The sequence below is a fragment of the Nycticebus coucang genome, chromosome 5 (assembly GCF_027406575.1).
Source record: "Nycticebus coucang isolate mNycCou1 chromosome 5, mNycCou1.pri, whole genome shotgun sequence".
Classification (NCBI taxonomy): Eukaryota; Metazoa; Chordata; class Mammalia; order Primates; family Lorisidae; genus Nycticebus; species Nycticebus coucang.
The window spans coordinates 2,260,484-2,285,535 of NC_069784.1; the positions used below are offsets into that span (position 1 = coordinate 2,260,484).

General features: G+C 45.6%; 1 protein-coding gene across 1 annotated transcript in view; it reads left to right on the plus strand.

Moving 5' to 3' along the window:
* The window catches only part of IL23R (interleukin 23 receptor), a 59,559-nt gene extending 41,895 nt beyond the window's left edge, over positions 1-17,664 (plus strand). The window contains exons 8-11 of the mRNA XM_053592604.1: positions 5,435-5,524; positions 9,327-9,429; positions 12,464-12,554; positions 16,262-17,664. Of these exons, the coding sequence (XP_053448579.1) occupies positions 5,435-5,524; positions 9,327-9,429; positions 12,464-12,554; positions 16,262-16,912 (935 nt within the window). The 3' untranslated portion in view covers positions 16,913-17,664. The remainder of the gene's footprint in view (positions 1-5,434; positions 5,525-9,326; positions 9,430-12,463; positions 12,555-16,261) is intronic.
* The last annotated feature ends 7,388 nt before the right edge of the window (positions 17,665-25,052 follow it).

Genomic DNA, 25,052 nt, shown 5'->3' on the forward strand with positions numbered 1-25,052 from the left:
GGCAGAAGCACAGGCAGAACCACAGGTGGAACCACAGGCAGAAGCACAGGCAGAACCACAGCTGGAACAACAGGCAGAAACACAGGCAGAACCACAGCCAGAACCACAGGCGCAACCACAGGCGGAACCACAGGCAGAAGCACAGGCAGAACCACAGCCAGAACCACAGGCAGAAACACAGGCAGAAGCACAGGCAGAACCACAGCCAGAACCACAGGCAGAGACACAGGCAGAAGCACAGGCAGAAGCACAGGCGGAACCACAGGCGGAACCACAGGCAGAACCACAGGCGGAACCACAGGCGGAACCACAGGCAGAAGCACAGGCAGAACCACAGGTGGAACCACAGGCAGAACCACAGCCAGAACCACAGGCAGAAGCACAGGCAGAACCACAGGTGGAACCACAGGCAGAAGCACAGGCAGAACCACAGCCAGAACCACAGGCAGAACCACAGGCGGAACCACAGGCAGAAGCACAGGCAGAACCACAGGCAGAAGCACAGGCAGAACCACAGGTGGAACCACAGCCAGAACCACAGCCAGAACCAAAGGCAGAAGCACAGGCAGAACCACAGGTGGAACCACAGGCAGAAGCACAGGCAGAACCACAGCCAGAACCACAGGCAGAAACACAGGCAGAAGCACAGGCAGAACCACAGGTGGAACCACAGGCAGAAGCACAGGCAGAACCACAGCCAGAACCACAGGCGGAACCACAGGCAGAAGCACAGGCAGAACCACAGCCAGAACCACAGGCGCAACCACAGGCGGAACCACAGGCAGAAGCACAGGCAGAACCACAGCCAGAACCAAAGGCAGAAGCACAGGCAGAACCACAGGTGGAACCACAGGCAGAAGCACAGGCAGAACCACAGCCAGAACCACAGGCGCAACCACAGGCGGAACCACAGGCAGAAGCACAGGCAGAACCACAGCCAGAACCACAGGCAGAAGCACAGGCAGAACCACAGCCAGAACCACAGGCAGAAACACAGGCAGAAGCACAGGCGGAACCACAGGCAGAAGCACAGGCAGAACCACAGGCAGAACCACAGGCGGAACCACAGGCCGAAGCACAGGCAGAACCACAGCTGGAACCACAGGCAGAAGCACAGGCAGAACCACAGCCAGAACCACAGGCGGAACCACAGGCGGAACCACAGGCAGAAGCACAGGCAGAACCACAGCCAGAACCACAGGCAGAAACACAGGCAGAAGCACAGGCAGAACCACAGCCAGAACCACAGGCAGAAACACAGGCAGAAGCACAGGCGGAACCACAGGCAGAAGCACAGGCAGAACCACAGGTGGAACCACAGGCAGAACCACAGCCAGAACCACAGCCAGAACCACAGGCAGAACCACAGGCAGAAGCACAGGCAGAACCACAGCCAGAACCACAGGCAGAAACACAGGCAGAACCACAGCCGGTACCACAGGCGGAACCACAGGTGGAACCACAGGCAGAACCACAGCCAGAACCACAGGCAGAACCACAGGTGGAACCACAGGCAGAAGCACAGGCAGAACCACAGCTGGAACAACAGGCAGAAACACAGGCAGAACCACAGCCAGAACCACAGGCAGAACCACAGGCAGAACCACAGGCAGAAGCACAGGCAGAACCACAGCCAGAACCACAGGCAGAAACACAGGCAGAAGCACAGGCAGAACCACAGCCGGAACCACAGGCGGAACCACAGGCGGAACCACAGGCGGAACCACAGGCGGAAGCACAGGCGGAACCACAGGTGGAACCACAGGCGGAACCACAGGCAGAACCACAGGCGGAACCACAGGCGGAACCACAGGCAGAAGCACAGGCAGAACCACAGCTGGAACCACAGGCAGAAGCACAGGCAGAACCACAGGTGGAACCACAGGCAGAAGCACAGGCAGAACCACAGCTGGAACAACAGGCAGAAACACAGGCAGAACCACAGCCAGAACCACAGGCAGAACCACAGGCGGAACCACAGGCAGAAGCACAGGCAGAACCACAGCCAGAACCACAGGCAGAAACACAGGCAGAAGCACAGGCAGAACCACAGGCGGAACCACAGGCGGAACCACAGGCGGAACCACAGGCAGAAGCACAGGCAGAACCACAGCCGGAACCACAGCCGGAACCACAGGCGGAACCACAGGCGGAACCACAGGCAGAAGCACAGGCAGAACCACAGGCGGAACCACAGGCCGAAGCACAGGCAGAACCACAGCTGGAACCACAGGCGGAACCACAGGCAGAAGCACAGGCAGAACCACAGGCAGAACCACAGGCGGAACCACAGGCCGAAGCACAGGCAGAACCACAGCTGGAACCACAGGCAGAAGCACAGGCAGAACCACAGCCAGAACCACAGGCGGAACCACAGGCGGAACCACAGGCGGAACCACAGGCAGAACCACAGCCAGAACCACAGGCAGAACCACAAGCAGAACCACAGCCTTGGGAGCATCTGTTGAGGACTCTGCTACAGGCACCGTGACCGGGCCTCCTCCCGCCCTATGCGCAGACAGCCCACTGGTGCTGCTGTCACTATACCCTGGGTACAGCTGCCACACCCACAGTGGATTCTAAGTGGTGTCCTGAAACTGTGTGTCGCCCTACCCACAAGGTCTGGGAGTTTGGGATGAAACCAGCTCAGCCAGGCTTATCCCATTTGCTTGTGGCCTGACCTGGCTCTTTTTTCTTTAGTGCTAACAGAAAAAAACAAAAACTCTAAGAAATTATTTAAAGAGTTTTATTCTGAGGCAAATATGTGTGACTGCTGGCCAAAGGATCTACAAATCCCAGAAGCCTGAGTACGTGGTCCCACAGTGATCGGGTTCCATTTGATTTTACACACTTTAGGGAGGCAGGGAAAATCATAAGCCAATACAAGGAAATTATACTTTGGTTTGGCCTGAAAAGCTGGGACATCACAGAGGGGTGGGGCTCACAGATTACAGGATGTACAGACATAACACCACAGACATGAAATAAATAATGAAAACATTATGAAGTTTTATGTCATGTTAGGCAATAGGTTGATAATGGGAGCTGAGATAAATGGCATTTTTCAGTCACGGGGCTCTGGGTCTGTGTTTATGAATGCTTTCATGACAGAGCACTTGCCAATGCCATAAACTTCTAATAGCAGGTGCATTGAAGGGGTAGAATTAGAGATAGATTCTTTTTTTTTTCTTTTTCCTCTTAAATATTTTTCTCTATTATAATTATTGCTTTTATAATGGAAAATGTTAGGAATGATTTTGAAGAAGTGCCCTAGCCTCTTGGTGGATATGAAGGATATGATCTCTATAACCTCATTTCAGCCCTGTACTTAAAAATTTTGTCATCGTTTAGATTCCTTCTCTGACAGTTTTGTTTATAAATTGTCTTATTCTGATCTATGATCCTTCGTGAAATTATCCAGTGATAATTAAGGGCCTCTTTCAAGTGACTTTAAATTAATGCAACTGCTTGATTTGAAACTATGATAACAAATAGACTCTAAAACAGTGGTTCTCAACCTTCCTAATTGCCACGTTGTTACAAATGGCAAAAAGGGGTCGTGACCCACAAGTTGAGAACCGCTGCTCTAAAGGAAGATTGCATTTATTCCTTCTTAGGCTAATAAAGCCCTCGTCAGATGTGAAAATTACTTTTATATTATGTAAATTAATAACTGAATGAAGTTTCATTGCCAAATAATTACCTGTCATTTCTACAACAGAATTACATTACATCAACTTTTAAGTTGAAAGTGCTAATTTTAAAATAAAAATAATAATAAAAGTAAAACAAAAATAACACAGCAACACATTCTATAAACCCATGATTTTTCCAAATTGAAAGTTATATTGTATTTTAATATAATATTTTTATTCTTAAAATTTAAAAATAATGTAGACGCAGTGTCCTGCGTGAGCTCCCTGAGAATAAACATTGACCTATAAAATAATAATTTACCAACAGATGAGTGAATGGCTTTGGCCATTATGGGGCACAGAGTTTGACAGCTCCACATACCCAGGAACAAAAGAAAGTCAATGAAGCTCTAAGAAGCCCAGAAGAATTCACGATTTGTCCCAATCCCCTCTGCTATAGAGAGGCAGAATAAAAACATAGGAAAGAACTTTTGGCTTTTCTGATGTTTTTCTTTTTCTTTTTCTTTTCTTTTTTTTTTTTTTTTTGAGATAGAGTCTCACTATGTCACCCTCAGCATCACAGCTCACAACTACCTCAAACTCTTGGGCTTAGGTGACTCTTGCCTCAGCCTCCCAAGTAGCTGGTGCCCACCACAACGCCCGGCTATTTTTTGTTGCAGTTGTCATTGTTGTTTAGCAGGCCCAGGTGGGGTTTGAGCCCACCAGCCTTGGTGTGTGTGTGGCCCGCGCCCTAACCACCGAGCCATGGGCGCCGAGCCTTTTCTGATGTTTTTCATCTTCTAAAATCCCCTACCCATTGTTCTTAGAAAACTACCCTTCAATCTAACCAGTGCCTGTGCTGCTCAGCCTTTTAAACAATTTTCCAAAGACCCATAGGAACCTTTTCTCTGGAAATGTCTGATCTGTTTCTCAAAGAGAGTGACTTGGGCCACATTGTTCATTATACAAGCCTGTGATATCTCAGTGACGGTTAAGGACACTTTGGGTTGTGATTTCTCCCTGGCCCCCAAAGCAATTAAAAGACAAAAGAAAGTGAGCATGGGAATGAAATGACCGCGTGGACGGGGCTGTGGTTCTCTCAGGGAAGCAGAGCTCAGAGACATCTTCAGGAATGTCTCCTGACACTGGGAGAACAGCTTCAATGTTACCTGTGGCAGCTTTTAATTATAAGAGAGAGAGGTGGGGCGAGGCCTCCCCAGACTCTTTTGGGTTCAGACCAGAAGCAAGTCAGTGCAAGGCTGCTCCCTCCCCAGGCAGAAGCTCTCACTCATGGCAGCCTGGAGTTTTGCCAGCATGAAAGCAGCAAAGATAAATCATTCATGACATTCACCCCTGGGTTACAAAGTGCCTGCTAGTCAACATCCCAGAGACTGAGCAAAGGCAAAGTGACACATCTCGGAGGCTCTTAGGGAAACTCAAGCCTTACTGTATCATCTAGGGGAAGGCATCAAGTAGAGGCCGGTTATGCTGCATTTTCCTGGCTCAGTGAAACAAAGCTGCCTAGAATCCTCATGAAGTCGGTGGACACACCTTGAAGTTTTGCAAACCCCAGGTGGTTCTCAGTTGACCTTGCAGGGTTTCCTCTGTTGAGATTTACCCAGTTAAATACAGTGAAGACTCTCTCCGGGGCCGCTGCTTTCATCCTGTCCTGCAAGCCTGTTGACATTACTAGTTTATTTTAATTCTAAAATTATCTCTGAACAAGGGAAGAAAATATGTTAGAAAATTGGGCAATCTGGGTTCAAAATTTAAAAAACTGACACTCTGTTCTTTTTAAGTTTCCCAGGTCACACCGAAATCATTTCAACACGATAGTCAGAATTCTGGCCTTCTCATTGCTTCCATCTCCAAAGAACACCTTTCTTCTGGTAAGAACATACCACTCGGCTTCTTCAGGATTGGCCCATTTTAAACCTCTGTATTGAAAAATCATGTCAGGCAAAAGTTTCTGGCTAAAAAGATATGCCATATGTTTTCTATAGGAAGATAATTGACATAGTAGAAATATCTGCTTAACATTTAAGAAGTGGCTTAGGTAGACTTTACCCCAGCTTTTGCAATGGGTTGTATAATAGTTTCTGGGGCTCAAGACCCCAAAAATTCTTTCTAAAAAAATATTATCTACCATGTGCAAGGAGTTTTACATACATTATCTTCAAAACAACCTAGCATGGTAAATGTTATGTATCTATTTTACAGCTAAGAAAACTGAAGCTCACAGAGGTTGAAGAACTTATTTGAGGTCACACAGCTGCTTTGTAACAGAGTAAAATTCAAATCCCATCCTTTCAAAATCCTGAAGTCTGTGATAAAATCAGTAGTATTTTATTTGTTAGTGTGACTGAGTGTTCTATTGATAAGCATACTTAAATGTTCCAGGCTTAAATGTTCCTAATTAAAAAAATATTTTTCAACATAGTCTCACTCTGTCTCACTGGCGTGCCATGGCACCATCACAGCTCACTATAACCTTGAACTCCCAGACTCAAACAATCCTCAGCTACTTGGGTAGCTAAGACTACAGATTTATATAATTATTTATACAAAAATTTTATCATACAGAATATTATATAAAATATACACAAATACAAAATATTAATTTTTTGTGGGGTCTTGCTATGTTGCCCAGGCTGATCTCTAACTCTTGGTCTCAAGTGATTTTCCTGCCTTAGCCTCCCAAAGTGCTGAAATTACAGATGTGAGCCACCATGTCCAACCTTTTAAAGATTTTAGATCAAGTTGTACCATGGGCAAGTATAACTCTAACTAAAATTTTCAAATTGGGAAACTCTAGACAACTAGTAAGTTATTTGTCTCCTTGTGTAAAATGTGGCAGGAATAGTGTAAGAATTTTGGCAGGTTTGATTGATATTCCTTGCTCTTTGTTTATTTATTCAACATATATTAATAAGCACCTCCTGTATGCTCAGCATTGCTCTGTCTTCTAGAGTGTCCATTCTAGACAGACGGGGAGAAAAACAGTAAACAAAACAAGACGGAAAGTGAGGTTCAGTCTCACTACTGGGAGGAAAAGGTGTCTTATCAAAAAGACACATGTGTGCTAATGTTGCAGCACAATTCACAATCACAAAGGTGTGGAGCCAACCCGAGTGCCCATCAGTCTGGGATGGATTAATGAACTGTGGTAGTTGTATGCCGTCCGTGGTATACTGCTCAACCATAACAAATGGTGAACTTACCTTGTTGTTACCTTGTCAACAACCTGGGTGGAACTGGAGACCATTCTTCTAAGTGAAGTTTCATAAGAATGGAAAAACAAAAGCCACATATAGTCATTATTAAATTGGAAACAATCAATCAACACCCACGTACACATTTGGTAGTAAATCGACAGGTAGGAAGCAGGAGGCAGGGGTAACTTCACAGCTACGGGTACAGTGCACACCGTCTGACAAAGGGCACACTTACGTGTATAACTTTGACTCAGACTGTACCAAAGCAATTCATGTAACCAAAACATTTATACCCCCATAATATTCTGACATTTTTAAAAAAATGAAAAGTCAGGTGGTGGTTATATTTATAAAGAAACGTGAAGCTGGTGAGCACAGTGACTCACACCTGTAATCCTAGTACCCTGGAATGCCGAGATAGGTGCAGGTCTCAGGAGTTTGAGACCTGCCTGAACAAATCAAAACCCCATCTCTACTAAAAATAGAGAGAAAAACTAGCCAGGTGTGGTAGCAGCCATCTGTAGTCCCATCTACTCAGGAGGCTGAGGTAGGAAGATCATTTGAGCTCAGGAATTTGAGACCAGCCTGAGCAAGAGCAAAACCTATCTCAGCTAAAAATAGAAAAAACTAGCTGAGCATCATGGCATATGTCTGTAGTCCCAGCTACTCAGGAGGCTGAGGCAGGAGCATCACTTGAGCTCAAGAGTTTGAGGTTGCTGTGAGCTATGGTACCGCAGCACTCTACTCAGGGCCACAGAGTGAGACTTTGTCTTAAAATAAAAAAAATAAAAAAAAAAGAAAAGAAAGGAAGAGAGAGAGGAAGGAAGGGAGGGAAGGAGGGAGGGAAGGAAGAAAGGTGAAGCCAAATAAGGGCACTTGGAAGCTGAGGGTGTAAATGAATTACAAGCCAAGTGCCTTGGCTCCGCACGCATACCAGCTGCCTTCACAGACCTGCGCCGTGATGTTCCCATGGACGCTGTGGGGCCAGGAACTCACCGCAGCTCTGTCAGATAAGTAGTATTATTTCTGTTCTACAGAAGAGAAACCTGAGCATCAGCAAGTGCATAATTGTGCCCCCAGATCACAGAGCTGGTGTGCGGCAGAGTTCGATTCAAACCCAGTATCTCCACCTGGACTCCTGGTTGCTCTGTTCTTCTCCTTAGAACGCCCCCTCCAGCACCATGTTAAGTCAGGGCTGCTACCCTCTTCCAGGTGCTAAGGCTCAGGAGTGTGTGGCAGCCAGTGTCCCACTAGGAGTTGCATGAAATTTCCAGCACTAGTTCTGTGGCGGAGGAAAACACTAATTCCACATCCCATTGGGACCCTGGAGTGAGCCAGAGCTACCAAACCCTGCCTGCCAGGTGGCTTTAGGAGTGGGGCTGGACACCTGGAGAGCCTGGTGTAGGGTGGTCATAGCCGGGACATAGTCAGAGCAGGGCTTAGACGTGTCTGCCACATGGTAAGCACCCCATAAACATTCGCCAGAGGGAGGGAGGCACTGAGGGAGGAGGACGGAGGGAGACTGCCCCCCAGTATGGCTCACAGGGTGTCCAACGTGCAGCCTGTGGGCCCCATGCTGAGTTTGCTTGTCTGTGGTGTTGAATATCACAGAAAGCATTCAGGAACCTTTTTTTTTTTTGCTAATCAAAATGTTTGTGTACTTAATAAGTTTGTGTATTTAATGTGCTGTCCAAGACAACTCTTATTCTTCCAGTGTGTGGCAGAGAAAAAAAAAAAGTGTGGACACCCTGCCTGTGTCTGGAACAAATTTCAGTATGATAAGTGATGTTTCAACTCTCTTCTATATTTTAAAATAGGATTATTCAAGTACCAGAAAGAAAATTCTATGATCCTGCTGGATAATAAATATTCTATAAATTATATCAATTATTTAAAGATTTCAGGAGATTAATTCAACTTCAGAATGCAAGAAACACATTGGTTTTAACATCACTGCAAGATCATGTGTCAGTTTTGATTTCCTTCTTAACATATTTTATTCTAAGCAGACTGAATGTCCTTTATCAGCAGAAAAAAAAAATCATGAACAATGATTTTGAAGAAAGAGGACAAGTCACACATAAATTCTATCTTGCACAAAAGATTAAATAAAAGCCTCAGTTGTAATCGTGGCCAGCTCTAGACTCAACTACAAGTAGTTGGGAAGTCTTACCCGAGTCAGGCAAACCAAATGAAGCTCATTACTAAGCATATTTGTGTAAAATGTGCATGCCCCAGCAGCGAGCACATTTGCTGGAGATGCACTGCTAGGAACCACTGACACCAGGTACAAGGGGCCTGATTTTCTCAGACGGAATGCTGTTTCCTGGGGGAGTCAGGTGTTTGAAGAGCAGTCACTATAGCCCAAGGTGAAGGTTAACTTTGCTTCCCTATTCTATCTTCTTTGAGAAGAGGGAATGATAATTCTAGTATCCCATGAATGCTTGGTTGAAATTATTTTTTTTCCTTTCATTAGACAACAGGCAAGACCTTGGACTGCTGTCCGGCATGGTCACCTTTGCCGTCACGTTATCAATTCTGGTTTTGGTTGGGATGTTTAACAGATCGCTCCGAACTGGGTAAGTTTTTGCAGAACTTCTGTTTTCGGATTAAGACCATATATGTGTGTGTGTGTGAGATGAAAACAGTCATTTTACTTATTTACTAGAAAAATCCATTAACCTTTTTATCTAGAAAAAAGAAAATTAAAGGAACAATGCTTAATGAGTATATAGTCACACCAGGCTCTTTACAGATGTCATTCATTTAATCCTCAAAGTGACCCTGCCAGAAAAGCTCCATGGCCTAATTTGCAGGTGACTTAAATGCAGCTTAAACAGCCTAAGCGCTCAGCCCATGGTCGCTGAGCAGGAAGCCGGGAGTCCCTACACGGCTGTGTCAAGACCATGTTCTCTCGTTCATGCCTCAGGTTTCTCTATCTGGATTCCTCAGAGCTGAAACCATGACCTGCCTTGAATGCTGCACCCACAAATCACTGAATCAGTGTACAGACAAGTGTGGCTGTGTTTGAATTTGTCACCTTGTTACCAATTGTGTTGGTGTTTTAGCATTAGCCCTGAGAACCACCCCTTCTGCGGGCTTCCTTCAATCAGCATTTTTTCCTACCAATATGATATTAATAAAGACTTAAGCCTGATTATTGAAAATGAGATTTGGGGGGAAGCAAAACCTTTGATTCTAAATTTTACCAGATGTATTGACTAGTAATAGACTCTGTTACTAGACCAGAGTTGGGTGATGCAGCCATCTTCCCGTATATACATTATTCACAAATTTTAACACTTTTCAAATGTTCCTTTGCCAAATTGGCACTGACTTTCTCTTTCCTGCCATAACTTGCTTCAGGAGATAATCTTTCATTTAAATTTATAATCAAAATGCAGTAGAAAGATTTTTAAAAGAGCTGTGCTAAATAAAGTACATGAATGATTTCTTGTCTATGTAGGCTTTTCCCCCAGAACTTAATATTTCAAAATTCAAATTACACATCAATAAATATATTCCTAATATCCTTTTGAGGCAGGCCAACTAATATGGAATCTTACTTTTACATGGCTTTAAAATATACTTGATTATAAAGTCCCTTGAAACATCTTAATGTTCAAACACCCCATAAAAATATTGATATTGTGTTACCATCCAAAGATGTCCTAGTTAATGTGAAATTTAAATGACATTAAGTTTGTAATTAACCAAACACCAAATTTTAGTTGGTAATGACAAGTAAGGAAATAGGACAATTCTTGGCTAAGTTCATTATTTTAATATGAAATTAAATAATTAATTTAATATTTAATATTTATTAAATTATTTAATATTTAATATTTTAATTACTCTTTTTAAAAAGATGAAATAAGAGATAGTTCCACTATATTTATTTTTACATGTGAGCAGATACTGTGATTTAATATAACAGGCTCCATGCCTATAGCACAGTGATTATGGTGCTGGCCACATACACCAAGGCTGGTGGGTTTGAACCTGGCCTGGGCCTGATAAACAACAATGACAAATGCAACAAAAAAATAGCCGGGCGTTATGGCGGGTTCCTGTAGTCCCAGCTACTTGGGAAGCTAAGGCAAGAGAATCACTTGAGCCCAAGAGTTTGAGGTTGCTGTGAGCTGTGACGCTATGGCACTCTACCAAGGGTAACATAGTCAGACTGTCTCAAAATAAATAAATAAATAAAATGTATATATATATATATATATATATATATAAAACAGTACAGTAGTTACAAAAGCCTTATTTCAGAAACAGAAGTGGACACCAGAGGACACATCATTTTAAATATACCACAAGCAGGTAAGTAGCTATAGCTTTATAACGTTATAACTTTATCAGCATGCTGTATAAAAACTTTACCACAATAGCATAAATTTACTAATTTGGTCCAAATTTAAATACAGAAAAAGTGTGAATTAGTAAAAAACTGGGGCGGCGCCTGTGGCTCAGTGAGGAGGTCGCCGGCCCCATAGACCAAGGGTGATGGGTTTGAACCTGGCCCCGGCCACACTGCAACAAAAAGTAGCTGGGTGTTGTGGCGGGCACCTACAGTCCCAGCTCCTCGGGAGGCTAAAGCAAGAGAATCACGTAAGCCAAAGAGCTGGAGGTTGCTGTGAGCTGTGCCGCCACAGCACCCTACCGAGGGTTATAAAGTGAGACTGTCTCTAAAAAAAAAAAGAAAGAAGGAAAGAAAATGAATCATAAAATATTGCATAAATATGTGTAAAGAAATTATTTTTACTGTCGAGTCCAAGGTCAAATTAAGCTAACAAAATTCATTCAGCGATTTCATTTGTTGCTTAGTGAAATCATTAGAGAACCTGTTTAAACATGTTTGAGTTATTGTTGATGGGTCCATTGTTGACGTGTAAAAATTCATTTAGTCTCTTTTAAATTCTTGGTACAACCTGTTTTCCCAAATCAACTTGTACTGCCAATACAGAAAGTGTTTTCAAACGGGTAGCCTGGGGGAGCAAGTGGGAGAAGAAGCTCCTCCCGCTTCTTTCCATCCTCTCAATGGGGTGATCCTGAATACACACACAGTCTAAGCCCACCCCCCACTGGGCCACATGACTCCACCTCCTACTTCATCCATAAAAAGAAAGTTTGGAGCCACCACCATCATCACAACCCTCTTTGGAATAATTAAATTTGGAATCAGAAGAGCTCAATTATAGGGTTTTATTGTATAACATCTTATTCTTTAATATTCTGTAATTATGGCCACCTTGGAAAGTTCTATAAAATATCTCTGACGTTTTTCAAACTTTCGCACACTGACATCTTCTGCTGTAACGGTTTACTCTACTTAGTCCTGGTGGGTTCCAATGTGGGCTGATTCTCCCACTCACTTGGCATCTGGTGTGAGTGCCTGGAAATGTTCCTGCTCGCTGTGAGAGGAAAGCCTGAGGTGCTGTGGTTAAGTTCCCCCTAAACTTTAGGCGAGAGATGGAAGCCTCAGCTCCTGCACAAGGAAATTTGATTTTTATTGTGCTTTCCATTCTAGTTGACTTCCCAGTCTCCTCTGGGATCGCCTGCACCAGTCCTGAGGTGATACGCTTCTAATGTGTTGTTTTTGTTTTTTAGAATTAAAAGGAGAATCTTATTTCTAATGCCGAAGTGGCTTCAAGAAGACATTCCTAATATGGAAAACAGCAATGTTGTGAAAATGCTGCAGGTAATCAGACACCACCAAACCAGGACCAAGGGTGCTGTCTGGAGATTAGTGAAGAACTCCTATCACATAGATAAATGTGTGTGCGTTAACATAATTGTATATGTGTGTGTGGAAGCAAAATCGTACTTTTCAAACCCTACTGAAAAGACAGGAGAGAATGGAGTTAGGGGAAGAAGAAAGAAAGGTAAGAAAGAAACAATGCTATTCAAAAAAGAAAAGTAAAGTGGAAGATAATGGGCCAGGTGCCAGAGATGCTTGGTGACCAAACAATCTGTAGCTGTATTCAGGGACAAAAGGTGGAGAGAAGCAAAGCTCCCGGGATGAGCCTCAAAGACTCAAAAGGGCCTCAGTTCTACATGAGGTGGAGAAGCAGGTGGGGCTGAGGAGGGCATCCCTTTACTGTGAAGAGTCCCCTTGGGATACAAGAGAATTACCATGGGGGGCTGTGAACGGAGGGTCAGAAGGGTGGCTCCATGATGGCCCTGAGGGCACAAGGGGGCTCTGCAGGTTGGGGGGGTGCTCTGCTGTGGGCAGACCTACTACTGCCCGGCCTTCAGCTGCACTGCAAGGGTCTCGAACCCAGTCACAGGGACCGAAGCCTTGCAATGGGAATGCAGTGATGTAACTGCAGCAACAAAAATGAACCCAGACATGTGACGGTAGCAGAGGAAACACACAGAAGATGAGAAGGGGCTGTGAGAGGAGGGAGCCCTGCAGGTGAGAGGCTGTGGGAGGAGGGAGCTCTGCAGGTGAGAGGCTGTGAGAGGAGGGGAGCCCTGCAGGTGAGAGGCTGTGAGAGGAGGGGAGCCCTGCAGGTGAGAGGCTGTGAGAGGAGGGGAGCCCTGCAGGTGAGAGGCTGTGAGAGGAGGGAACCCTGCAGGTGAGGGACTGTGAGAGGAGGGAGCCCTGCAGGTGAGGGACTGTGAGAGGAGGGAGCTCTGCAGGTGAGGGGCTGTGAGAGGAGGGAGCCCTGCAGGTGAGGAGCTGTGAGAGGAGGGAGCCCTGCAGGTGAGGGGCTGTGAGAGGAGGGAGACCTGCAGGTGAGAGGCTGTGAGAGGAGGGGAGCCCTGCAGGTGAGGGGCTGTGGGAGGAGGGAGCCCTGCAGGTGAGGGGCTGTGAGAGGAGGGAGCCCTGCAGGTGAGGGGCTGTGAGAGGAGGGGAGCCCTGCAGGTGAGGGGCTGTGGGAGGAGGGAGACCTGCAGGTGAGAGGCTGTGAGAGGAGGGGAGCCCTGCAGGTGAGGGGCTGTGGGAGGAGGGAGCCCTGCAGGTGAGGGGCTGTGGGAGGAGGGAGCCCTGCAGGTGAGGGGCTGTGGGAGGAGGGAGACCTGCAGGTGAGAGGCTGTGAGAGGAGGGGAGCCCTGCAGGTGAGAGGCTGTGAGAGGAGGGAGCCCTGCAGGTGAGAGGCTGTGGGAGGAGGGAGCCCTGCAGGTGAGGGGCTGTGAGAGGAGGGAGCCCTGCAGGTGAGGGGCTGTGAGAGGAGGGAGACCTGCAGGTGAGGGGCTGTGGGAGGAGGGAGACCTGCAGGTGAGGGGCTGTGGGAGGAGGGAGACCTGCAGGTGAGGGGCTGTGGGAGGAGGGAGCCCTGCAGGTGAGGGGCTGTGAGAGGAGGGAGCCCTGCAGGTGGGAGGCTGTGGGAGAAGGGAGACCTGCAGGTGAGAGGCTGTGAGAGGAGGGAGCCCTGCAGGTGAGGGGCTGTGGGAGGAGGGAGACCTGCAGGTGAGGGGCTGTGGGAGGAGGGAGCCCTGCAGGTGAGGGGCTGTGGGAGGAGGGAGACCTGCAGGTGAGAGGCTGTGAGAGGAGGGGAGCCCTGCAGGTGAGAGGCTGTGAGAGGAGGGAGCCCTGCAGGTGAGAGGCTGTGGGAGGAGGGAGCCCTGCAGGTGAGGGGCTGTGAGAGGAGGGAGCCCTGCAGGTGAGGGGCTGTGAGAGGAGGGAGACCTGCAGGTGAGGGGCTGTGGGAGGAGGGAGACCTGCAGGTGAGGGGCTGTGGGAGGAGGGAGACCTGCAGGTGAGGGGCTGTGGGAGGAGGGAGCCCTGCAGGTGAGGGGCTGTGAGAGGAGGGAGCCCTGCAGGTGGGAGGCTGTGGGAGAAGGGAGACCTGCAGGTGAGGGGCTGTGAGAGGAGGGAGCCCTGCATGTGAGGGACTGTGAGAGGAGGGAGCCCTGCAGGTGAGGGGCTGTGAGAGGAGGGGTGCCCTGCAGGTCAGGGGTGTGGGAGGAGGGGAGCACGAACCAAGGTTTGGGAGTGAAAAGAGCATGCTGGGTAGGTCTGAAGATGAAGAATTCCAGAAACAGGTAGAAGTAGCTGTTTTGAGCTCTTCTGAGCCCACTGATCACATCTTTCCCCATCCCCGTATCATTTAAACCAAAGGTTCCTAGGCTAAGAGTGACATTTTTTGAACATTTGAAAACCATGGGTTCACATCTGAGTTCCATAGCACATGACCTTCCAGGATCTGACCCTGCTCACTATCCCAGCCTATCCCAGCTGCTGCTCGCTCACTTCTCTGGTCAAACTTGTTGAGAAAGTAATTCCCAACCTGCTGCTCTTGCTAAAACCTGGCAAGTTCCCTGGGGAGGCTGGGCTTGCAGAAAACTTGGATGACACTTCATGCCACTTTATTTACCATCTTCCTCTTTGCCAAACTCCCTTCCTATTCTGGGCTTCTGGGATTAGAGGTCAAGTTTAGGCTTTCCTGCAAGTTAAGGGTTTTTTCTCTGCCCAAGAGACTCGGGAGCCTGGTCTTAACCTGCCTGGGCTGCTCTGACAGAGTCTACACAGCAACCTCTGTCTCTCAGGGGTCTGGAGGCTAGGACGTCCAGGATCAAGAGGCCAGGCAATTCAGATGGCCCCTGCCGAGGGTTGTCTTAGGGGCACTGCTGCTGTCAGCAGAAGGAAGGAGCATGGCTCTCCTTTCTCCCTCACCCTGACCCCATTCCTGAGGATGACTCAAGCACCTCCCAAAGGCCCCACCTCCAACTCACACACACCGGCTTCAACTTACGAAAAGGGTGGGGACACAAAGTGGTGGCTGTAATTTCATCATTGTGTTGGGTGAAGTTATTTGCCTGCCCGGGGAGGCCGTGAGTCCATTTCTCTCCCAGAAAAGTCATCAGGCTGAAACTTTCACCCACCGTTCAGGTCTTCACAGGTATGTCTGGATCAGAAGTAGCCATACACCTTAAGAACCTCACCACGCGTTTATCACAAACATATCATCTCAGTATGCAAGCGAAACAGAGTTCTCCCCTCCTTTCTTTCATTTATACAATAAAATATTTTCTTGTCATAAGGTTCCATAATATTGAGAAACAGTCCAACATATTCCAAAGGCCATTTTTTAAAATGCATATTTTAAAACAAATAACAAATTATATGCATGTTAATATGCAAGACTTGTCTTCCTCTTTAAATCACTTAAGCCAAGAAATATGCTCAATAGATGAATTATTTTTATTATTCCTTTCTTTTAGTTTCCTCATGAGAGAATTTGATAAAGATTTGGAGGCAAGAGAATAACACAAAAGGAGGAAATCATAGGGGAAGGAAAGTCGAGAGAAAACAAAATGCTAGTCCTCATTCAGTTATCCAGTTATTGTCTTTTGTATTATATATTATTACAAATATATATAATACAAATATTACTTGTATTATATATAAAATATATATTTTAAATGTCTTTTGTAAAATAAAATAATGTCTTTTTTTAGGAAAAAAGTGAATTTATGAATAATAATTCCAGTGAACAGGTCCTATACGCTGACCCTGTGATTACAGAGGTAGAAATCTTTCTCCCAGCACACAAGCCCGCAGACCACAAGAAGGAAAGGAACGTGGAATCTCTGGAGACAAGAGTTTACCTGCAAAATCCGCTGTTGGCCAGCACTACAGTTGTGTATCTGCCTGACCTCAACCCTGGATATAAACCCCAGATTTCACACTTTTGCCCGGGGGAAAACCATCTCCTCAATAGTGATGAAGTAGATTCCTCAACTTTTAAGCCAGCAGCTGATTCCTTAGACCTGGGGAAGAATCCAAGCTTGAAACAATATCCTGATTTCTCCTTTTCCATCTCAAGTATGAATTCACCAAGCAACACGCTATTTCTTGAAGAATTAAGCCTCATTGCGAATCCAGGAGAATGCAGTCCTCCTGACCCAGAAGGCTCAGTCAAGGGAGACACCACCAAGCTTTTAGAGAACGAGTCAGCCAGTGAGACTGTTCCAGAACAGACCCTGCTGCCTGACGAATTCGTCTCCTTTCTGGGGCTCATGAATGAGGAGTTGCCATCTATTAATTCTTATTTTCCGCAAAATATTTTGGAAAGCCACTTCCGTAGGATTTCACTCTTGGAAAAGTAGAGCTGTGTGGTGAAAATCAAGATGGGAATGCTGTCCTTCAGTTGGAAGCTGGATCTTTCCCTCCGTAAACGTTGAACTCTGCCCTCGTTTTGCAAAATTAGAGAATAAGTATCCAGAGATGGAGCATGCTTCATAGTTACACCCATTCACATACCCCTCACACACTCTCACATACAGTCACGCACACCCTCACACTCACACACAGTCACACACTCACACTTTCACACTCTCACACTCCGTCACACACAGTCACGCACACTCTCACACTCTCACACACACTCATACTCTCTCACATACAGTCACGCACACCCTCACACTCACACATGCACACACACACAGTCACACACACACACTCACATAGTCACGCACACTCACACACACCCTCACACTGTCACAGTCACGCATACTCTCACACTCACACACACTCACAGCCATACACTTACACACTCACACAGTCACAAACACACTCTCACACAGTCATGCACACTCACACACCCCCTCACACTGTCACACACAGTCACGCACACTCTCACACTCACACACAGTCACACACTTGCACAGTCACACACAGTCATGCACAGTCTCATACACACACATACACTCACACATAGTCACACACAGTCACACACTCATACAGCATTATTAAGGACACCACCTGTATTTTGTTTTATAAAATATCACTATTTCCTCTTTATTTTCCCTCACTGAAGGACATAGAACAGGTCCCTCTGTTGTATAAAGAATAAATAACACAAAATGTGTGGTAGTGAAATAAATGGTGAAAACAGTTCTTTAAAATCAAAGCATTAATATTTTCTTGCAAAGTGGAAAACAAGTTTAACTCTTCATTTTATCACTTAAAATTCCCTTGAGATAAAAATACAGCCGCCAGCCACAGAATGAGGACAGTGTCAGAGCAGCCATGAGCATTTTCCTGCATACCTGTTCCACCACTTTCTGCTTGGGTTTTGAGATTTGATCTCTCCTTAGTGGGATTCCGCACTGAGAACTGTGAAATGGTGTGGGAGATGACGAGGCTGCTGTCCTCATTGACGTGAAGAGTGATGGCCTTGGCTGGGCTTGGTGGTTCACGCTGTGATCCCAGCACTCTGGGAGGCCGAGGTGGGTGGGTTGCTTGAGCTCAGGAATTCCAGACCAGCCTGAGCCAGAGCGACACCCTGCCTCTATTAAAAATAGAAAAACTAGCCGGATATTGTGACTATAGTCCCCGCTACTCAGGAGGCTGGGTCGGGAGGATCACTTGAGCCTAGGAGTTTGAGGTTACTGTGAGCTATGATGCCACAACACTCTACCCAGGGTGAGAGTGAGACTCTGTCACAAAAAAAAAAGAGAGAGAGAGAGCGAGGTGGCCTTGCTCCCCTGCGGTGCAGGTGGCAGAGGCAGGATCAGCAAGAGTGACTGCTTTTGTTGTCACCAGGCATGTGTTGGGTACACATCAGAAAACTGTTAAGCAGGTATTTGCAAATCCAGGATGGCAAATGCTTGCCTGCCCACCACTGCCCATGTCTCCTGCAGGTGTCAGTGACGGCTCCGCATGCCATTCTGCTCACTCCGTGGTGGGCTCAGAGTCCTCTCATCAGCGCTGCTGATGGACTCGGGACAGGAAATGAAATCTGCCCACACGGCAGTATTGCAAGTGGTTGATCTTAATGTGGCGCTCCTCTCAGGCTGGGCTCTGTCCACTGTCCCCATGTCACTGCGTGATTACCCCCATTCCCTCTCAGAAGCATCCCATCTGGTGATAAATCACAGGGTCCCCCTATCCTTGAGGACTATTTAATATGCAGCATAAATTCACCAGCACTTACCTTTGCTGCTCTGACGACGTTATTTTACTTTGTATCATTTACCAAAGGCTTTTTACTCTAAAATGGAACATTATTGTTCGCAGTATAAGAAAACTTACCCCTGCTGTAAAACCCTATTCTGTTTATCCTAAAATACATATATACTTGTGATACTTTGCATATTCTGAAAGAGATATATTTTAAATCACTAATGAAATGTTAATTTTAAATATCTTGACTTATAAATTATTGTATGTCTTTGCTTTTTCTTCCCTAACTCCTAATAACGAAAAGAGGCAAACGTCTAAGATAAATCTTTGATGTTGCCGGCCTGGTGAAGACAGCTGGATACTTTCCTAGTGCGTTTCCATCCACACCGTAATTGTAATCTATCACACATCTAAGAAGCTTATCGGATTATAGCGATATTTGATCTTCTGAAAATGCTTCCCTGCAGTGAGCTCCTCCTTTAGAATTTCTCCCTCCTGCCCCTGGAGAAGGAAGGGAGCTGCTTTCTCATTCAAGGCGGAGGAAATATTTCTTCTTTCTCTGCTATTAGCCCTGGTTGGCCCCAATAGACCAGAAATTGAGGCCACGCCTGCAGTGGGAGCAACACACCTGCCCTTGGCCTCTCATAGGGAGATTCAACTGATCTATTAGAATGCAACTGTGGTAAAGAGGCAAGGCTATCTTTTTAGAATTCTCTTATTCAACAAGGATTCACTGGGCTATTGCAGGGCTCTGCTATGCACCCATGGATCTGGGTGTTAACAAAACCAGCCACTGCCTGCACCCTGGGGGCTTAGATTCTAAGAGACAAAAGACAGGCAGACAGTAATTGAGGGCAGATCATTGCCCTCAAGGAGCTTACCTTGTAGGGAGGAAGGGGAGAGGCAGAAAAAAATTAAATAAGAAAAATGCCAGAGGTGGCAGGTTCAAACCCAGCCCTGGCCAAAAACCAAAAAAAAAAAAAAAAAAAAAAAAAAAAGAAAAATGCCAGATGATAGTAAATGCTATGTAGAGAAGTAAAAACAGCCACTTGGTGGTCATTTCACATGGGGCAGCCAGGGGAGCGTGACGGGGACGTCACCATCTGCATCCCAGGTGGGAGCCAGCCTTTGAGGGCCAGCTTCCCACTGACAAGTCCATTCTATAGAAAAACTCTTGATCAGCTAAAGTTTTTACTTCTTTCCTATGCACGTTGCCCCTTGCCACCCCCACCCCAGCTCCCACCTTCACCTTCTCAAGCTGGAATTTTCTGTGTGTTCTGGGGACATGTATCTTTTCATCTAATTCTTGGGCCTATTATTAACTCTCTTTCTCAGAGTCTCCCAATCTGTGTAGGTTGCTGACTCCTGAATGGGGCCAGCCTGTGTGTTGATGTGAGGGAGGAAGAGGAAGGGGGAAGGAGGCAGAGAAGAAAGGGCTCCCGGGCACCAAAGAAAGAAAAGCACTTAGTTAATACCACTTAGCAGGGCGGAGCAAAGCAGGGGGCCAAGGCTCCCCACCACACCAGCCGGGGAAGGAATGTCCAGTTTCCTCCTGTTTCTGCACCTGCTGGGCGCTCTGCCCACCTTCCCTTCTCACACAAACCCCGAGAAGGAAACACGAGTACCACCTGAGGATGGATTTCTGGTGCATGTGCACGTGTGTGCATGCATTTGTCTTCTGTTAAGTTAGTGTTTCTTTTTAACCACATTTAGAAATAACAGTGAAGACAGGCTCAGCGTTTTAGGGTGTGGTTCTCAGGTAGCACCTTGCTGTTTGGTCCCACTGGTGTATTCCAGCTGCAGCTTTTCTTATATTCTTAGACATCTTCCCTTTGATACAGAGACAGCGCCTGACGGTGGCGTAGGGCAAAGGTTTTCAAAAATGAATGTTCATAGCTGATTCCCCTCTCTACAAAAGCAGTCTACTGTAGAATCCCAAAATGTAAAATGGATGAAAGAAATCTCCTGTTCAAACAGATATTGGAGGTTGTGTCTGTACCCTCCGCCTCCCCTCTTCTCTGCACCTGCCTCTGCAGCAAGAGGAAAATCAGAGGCGGGGGCATCCTGTCTGCCCCCTGGGTGGCCTGGGTCCTGGACTAGCCTGGAGAAGCTGGTAGCTCAGGACTGAACTTCACTCTCCACCTTGGGCACCAGGCTTCCAACTCAGGCTAATGGGCCAGAACCCGCCCACACCCTTCATGACTTGGCACAAAGCTCTCTCTCGGAGGCTGCTAACAGAGGCAGTACTCTGGGGCACCAAATAACTCTCTTCTCCCCGATTACTTTATTATAAATGTGTGGGCTTTGTTCGAGTTTATACTCTTTTTAAGATCACTAAGAATAAATATTGTGTTTTGAACATAATTAGATTTTAAAAACCCAGAGATTGTTGAATTGTGCTGTGGTTTGTCTCTTTATGAAGTAATTATACCAATTAAAGGAAGTGATGTTTTAATGGGAAATGTCATACACTTGAGAGACACTGTTGATTTAAAATAAAAAGGAGCAACTACAAATAACTTATGGAGCTCTCTTGGGTAAAAGAATGAAACCAATATAAAATAATTGGATTCTGATTCATGGGACGGATTGTGTACAATTTCCTGAGATGCTACATTTAGAGAAAAATTATAAGGAATTCTAACAAAGGCTTGATAGAATGTTAATATGTCTCTTTCCCACTGCTAACATTACGCCATGAAATCCCAATTTCATATTAGGGCTCTTCTACCCAATTTGCCAATTTCATTTTTTAACTTAATTAAGGATATCAACTCTGCGTCGTTTATATCCAGAATCTCTACCAATTTTCTAAAGATGCATTCCCATTATGCTTATGTTCAGGATATACATGATTATCCAATTCTCATGATTACTATTTAGTAACAGATTAAGAACTGATTTGTTCTTAAATGGCCCATTTTTGTGTGGGGTAGTAAAGGCATCCTGGGCTTGTTTTGTGAGAGGGGGAAAAAGGAAAGTATTGCTGCTCAACTAAGCATCAGTGTTGTAGAAGCAAAGTTCTACCCTGAGTTCAAAAATTCAAGCAAAACAAAATGCTATTTCTAACCATGAGGGTATACCCAAAATAAGTGGCTCGGTCAGAGCACAGGAAGGAAATCACAAACAGTCGAACGCTGGGACCCAAGTGTGAGTGGCGGAAGTCAGTCAACGTTCCTGTTCACTTCCTGCCTGAGAACTTCATTAGAAGGAATAAGAGAGATGAACACCACAGTTAAATAAAGAGAAAGCATTTTATTTTTAAACTCCATGGTAATTCATGAAAATACACTTAAAAAGTCGTGCCAGCGGTGTGAGGGGTAGTTCCTGCTCACATCTCTGCTTCCCAATCCCACATGCCAGCTAAGGTAGTGATGCTCAAGCTGGGGTTTCTTCCCAGTGTTTTCATTTAAATAGTTAAAAGATGGTATTGTTGGGCAGTGCCTGTGGCTCAAAGGAGTAGGGCACCAGCCCCATATACAGGAGGTGGTGGGTTCAAACCCAGCCCTGGCCAAAAAAAAAAAAAGGTATTGTCCTGTGAGTTGGCTATTTTTCACCTAACAACATATCTTGGAAATCTTCAGATGTCATTGTACGTTGCTTTACCTTATTTTTAAGACAATTGCATAATTTTCCATAGAATAAATATAATATTTTTACCTAAATTATTAATGGACAGTTAGGTTGTTTCCAATTTTTTGCTATGATACCTATTTCTGCAACAAGTTGTTTTGTACATATATCTTTACACGTGTGTGGGAATTTGGGGGTAGGGGGAAGACAGATGCCTAAACGTGGAATTGCTGGATCAAGAGATAAATTCATTATGTTTTGGTATGTATTCTCAATTTTATCTCTGAAAACACTTTGCAATATGATCAGTATGTGAAATGCTGGCCAGTCTAGTGGGTGTCTTGGTTGCATTTCTTTGTAAAATGAGATTGAAAATTTTCTTACATGTTTATCGCTCTTTTGTATTTCTTATTTTCTGATTCACCTTTGTTATATTTTTTGGCCATTTTTGTATTAAGTTGTCAATTATAGTCTTAGACATTTGCAGGAGTGCTTTATCACATATGTTTGGAATACTTTCTCCTGGCCTATTTTCTATTTGTTTGTTTGTTTGTTTATATTTTTGACATTTTAGCAGCAGGTCTCCTAGGTTGCCCAGGCTGGAGTGCAGCAGTGAGTCACAGCTCACTGGAAGTGTGACTCCCGGGCTAATGTGATGGTCCTGCCTCCACCTGCCGGGCAGCTGGGACTATGAGCTGGAGCTACCAGACCCAGCCTGTCTTTGTAATCTTTGTACTTTCTTTTTCTTTTTTTCTGTTTCATTACTCCTGTCCTGGCAGTTGAATTTATATATTTTTTTGCTAAACAAAAGTTTTAAAGTTATAGTCAACCTGTTGCTGTTTTCCTTTATGACATCGTGTTTAATGCCAAAATTATGACAAATGTAAAGATCATAACTGGCTTTTATTTGCAAGTCTAAGACTCAGATCTAACACTTTGTTCTGTAAAACAGAGTTCCAATGAGCAGAGCAGAGGGTTTGGGTCATTTCGAAATTGTTTTTCCTGTGAAGGCACAGGGTTAGGATGGCCTGTGGGGATCTGGCTGTTCTCTCTCTGCCCTGCCATGTTGGAAGTTTGGATGGAGACCTTAGTTACGGCTGTGTCCACAGAGTCCAGCACCTGTTACTCCACTTTGGTTTGGTCTGCTGGCCTAGGGCAGGGGCTCTGCCCAAACCCATGGCCTCCTCTGTATTTTATTGAACACTAGGCATTCTAACTCAGAAAATATATTTTCTTTATGGGGGCAAGACATGATTGCAAGAGGGACTTTACCTAACAATTGCAATCAGTGTAACCTGGCTTATTGTATCCTTAATGAATCCCCAACAATTAAAAAAAAAAAAAAAAAAAGAATGCCTAGTGAGGTTATGGGAGATCAGCAGGCATCAGAAGATCATGAATCTGATCAGAATCCCTGTCTCAGGTCCTGACTATGTTTTCAAGCAAACTCATTGTCCCTTATGGATTCGATTTCTTCTTGCTTTATTTCAAACAATTTTTCCCATTTACTGCTTATTTGTACATATTCCTGGGCGCAAGTGCGATTTCGCTACCCCAAGACGTTGCATTGTGAAGTCCAGGCTTTGTCCATTGCTCAAGCCACAGTCACCCACAAGCAGCCTCCCGTCTCCTCCTTTTTTGATAAAGGTCCCACTAATACCTCCGGCCGCCTGTTCATTAAGATGATTAAATAACATAACCCAGGAAATCTCTGTGGAGTGTTTAGCATGTAGTAAACCCCCGGAATTCAGGTACAGCAAGAGCAGGACCGCTGGGCGGCCGCAGAGCACCGGAGGCCCCAGGACCAGAACACTGCGGAGCAGGATCCCGGGCCGCGCAGAGGGGCTCTGTCGCCCTTCCGCAGCACCACCTTTAAATTCCTCTTCTCGTTTGATGTTTAGTGTTCAAGATTTGGTAGTAAACATGCCAAATATGACATTCATTTAATATTGGTTGCCGAGATTCTTATTCTAAACCTCTTCTTACCCAGATTTAAACAATGCCCAGACCTCATTTCACTTTGAGATTCGGTGTAGATTTATTTTACCTTAGAAACTGGCAATCACTTGTATTTCATTAAATGCAGAGATTGGGGTTTTAAGAAATGTCCAGCTGCCAAGTATTTGAAGGTTCATTCCGTACTTTTAGTATCATTGCGCACTCCACTGGGTCACTCTGGACATCCGGCGGCTGAAATGGGGCAGCCCGCAGCTGGCAGAGCGCAGGGGAGCCGGAGAGGCGAGGAAAGCAATGCCAGCGCCAGGTAACACGGTGGGCAAACGCAGAGGCGCTGCGAACACCGCGAAGGATTGAGTCCACCTATACACATCACTTACAGTCATGAAATGATCATTTTTATTATTTTTCCCATTTTGTTTCTTTTGTTTTATTAAAAAGTGGAAATGCTGGGCGGCGCCTGTGGCTCAAAGGAGTAGGGCGCCAGCCCCATATGTCGGAGGTGGCAGGTTCAAACCCAGCCCCGGCCAAAAACTGCAAAAAAATAAAAAATAAATAAATGTGGAAATGCTTAGTAGGGGGTGAGGGTGAAACCCCAAACCAGAAAAGCTCCTACCTAGAACGATAAATACGTTCTAAATCGTCCTACAACGATACACCAACACTGCAAAGAAGTGAACTATTTTGTTTTCCTTTTAAGAGGCTTTTGAATTTCAAATTTACTACTTTCCACCAGTGCCATAAGCGGGGTTCTGGGATGGGGACACTCATCTCCGTGTGGCACGCTCAGGCAGATTTCACTGAGTTGATGCC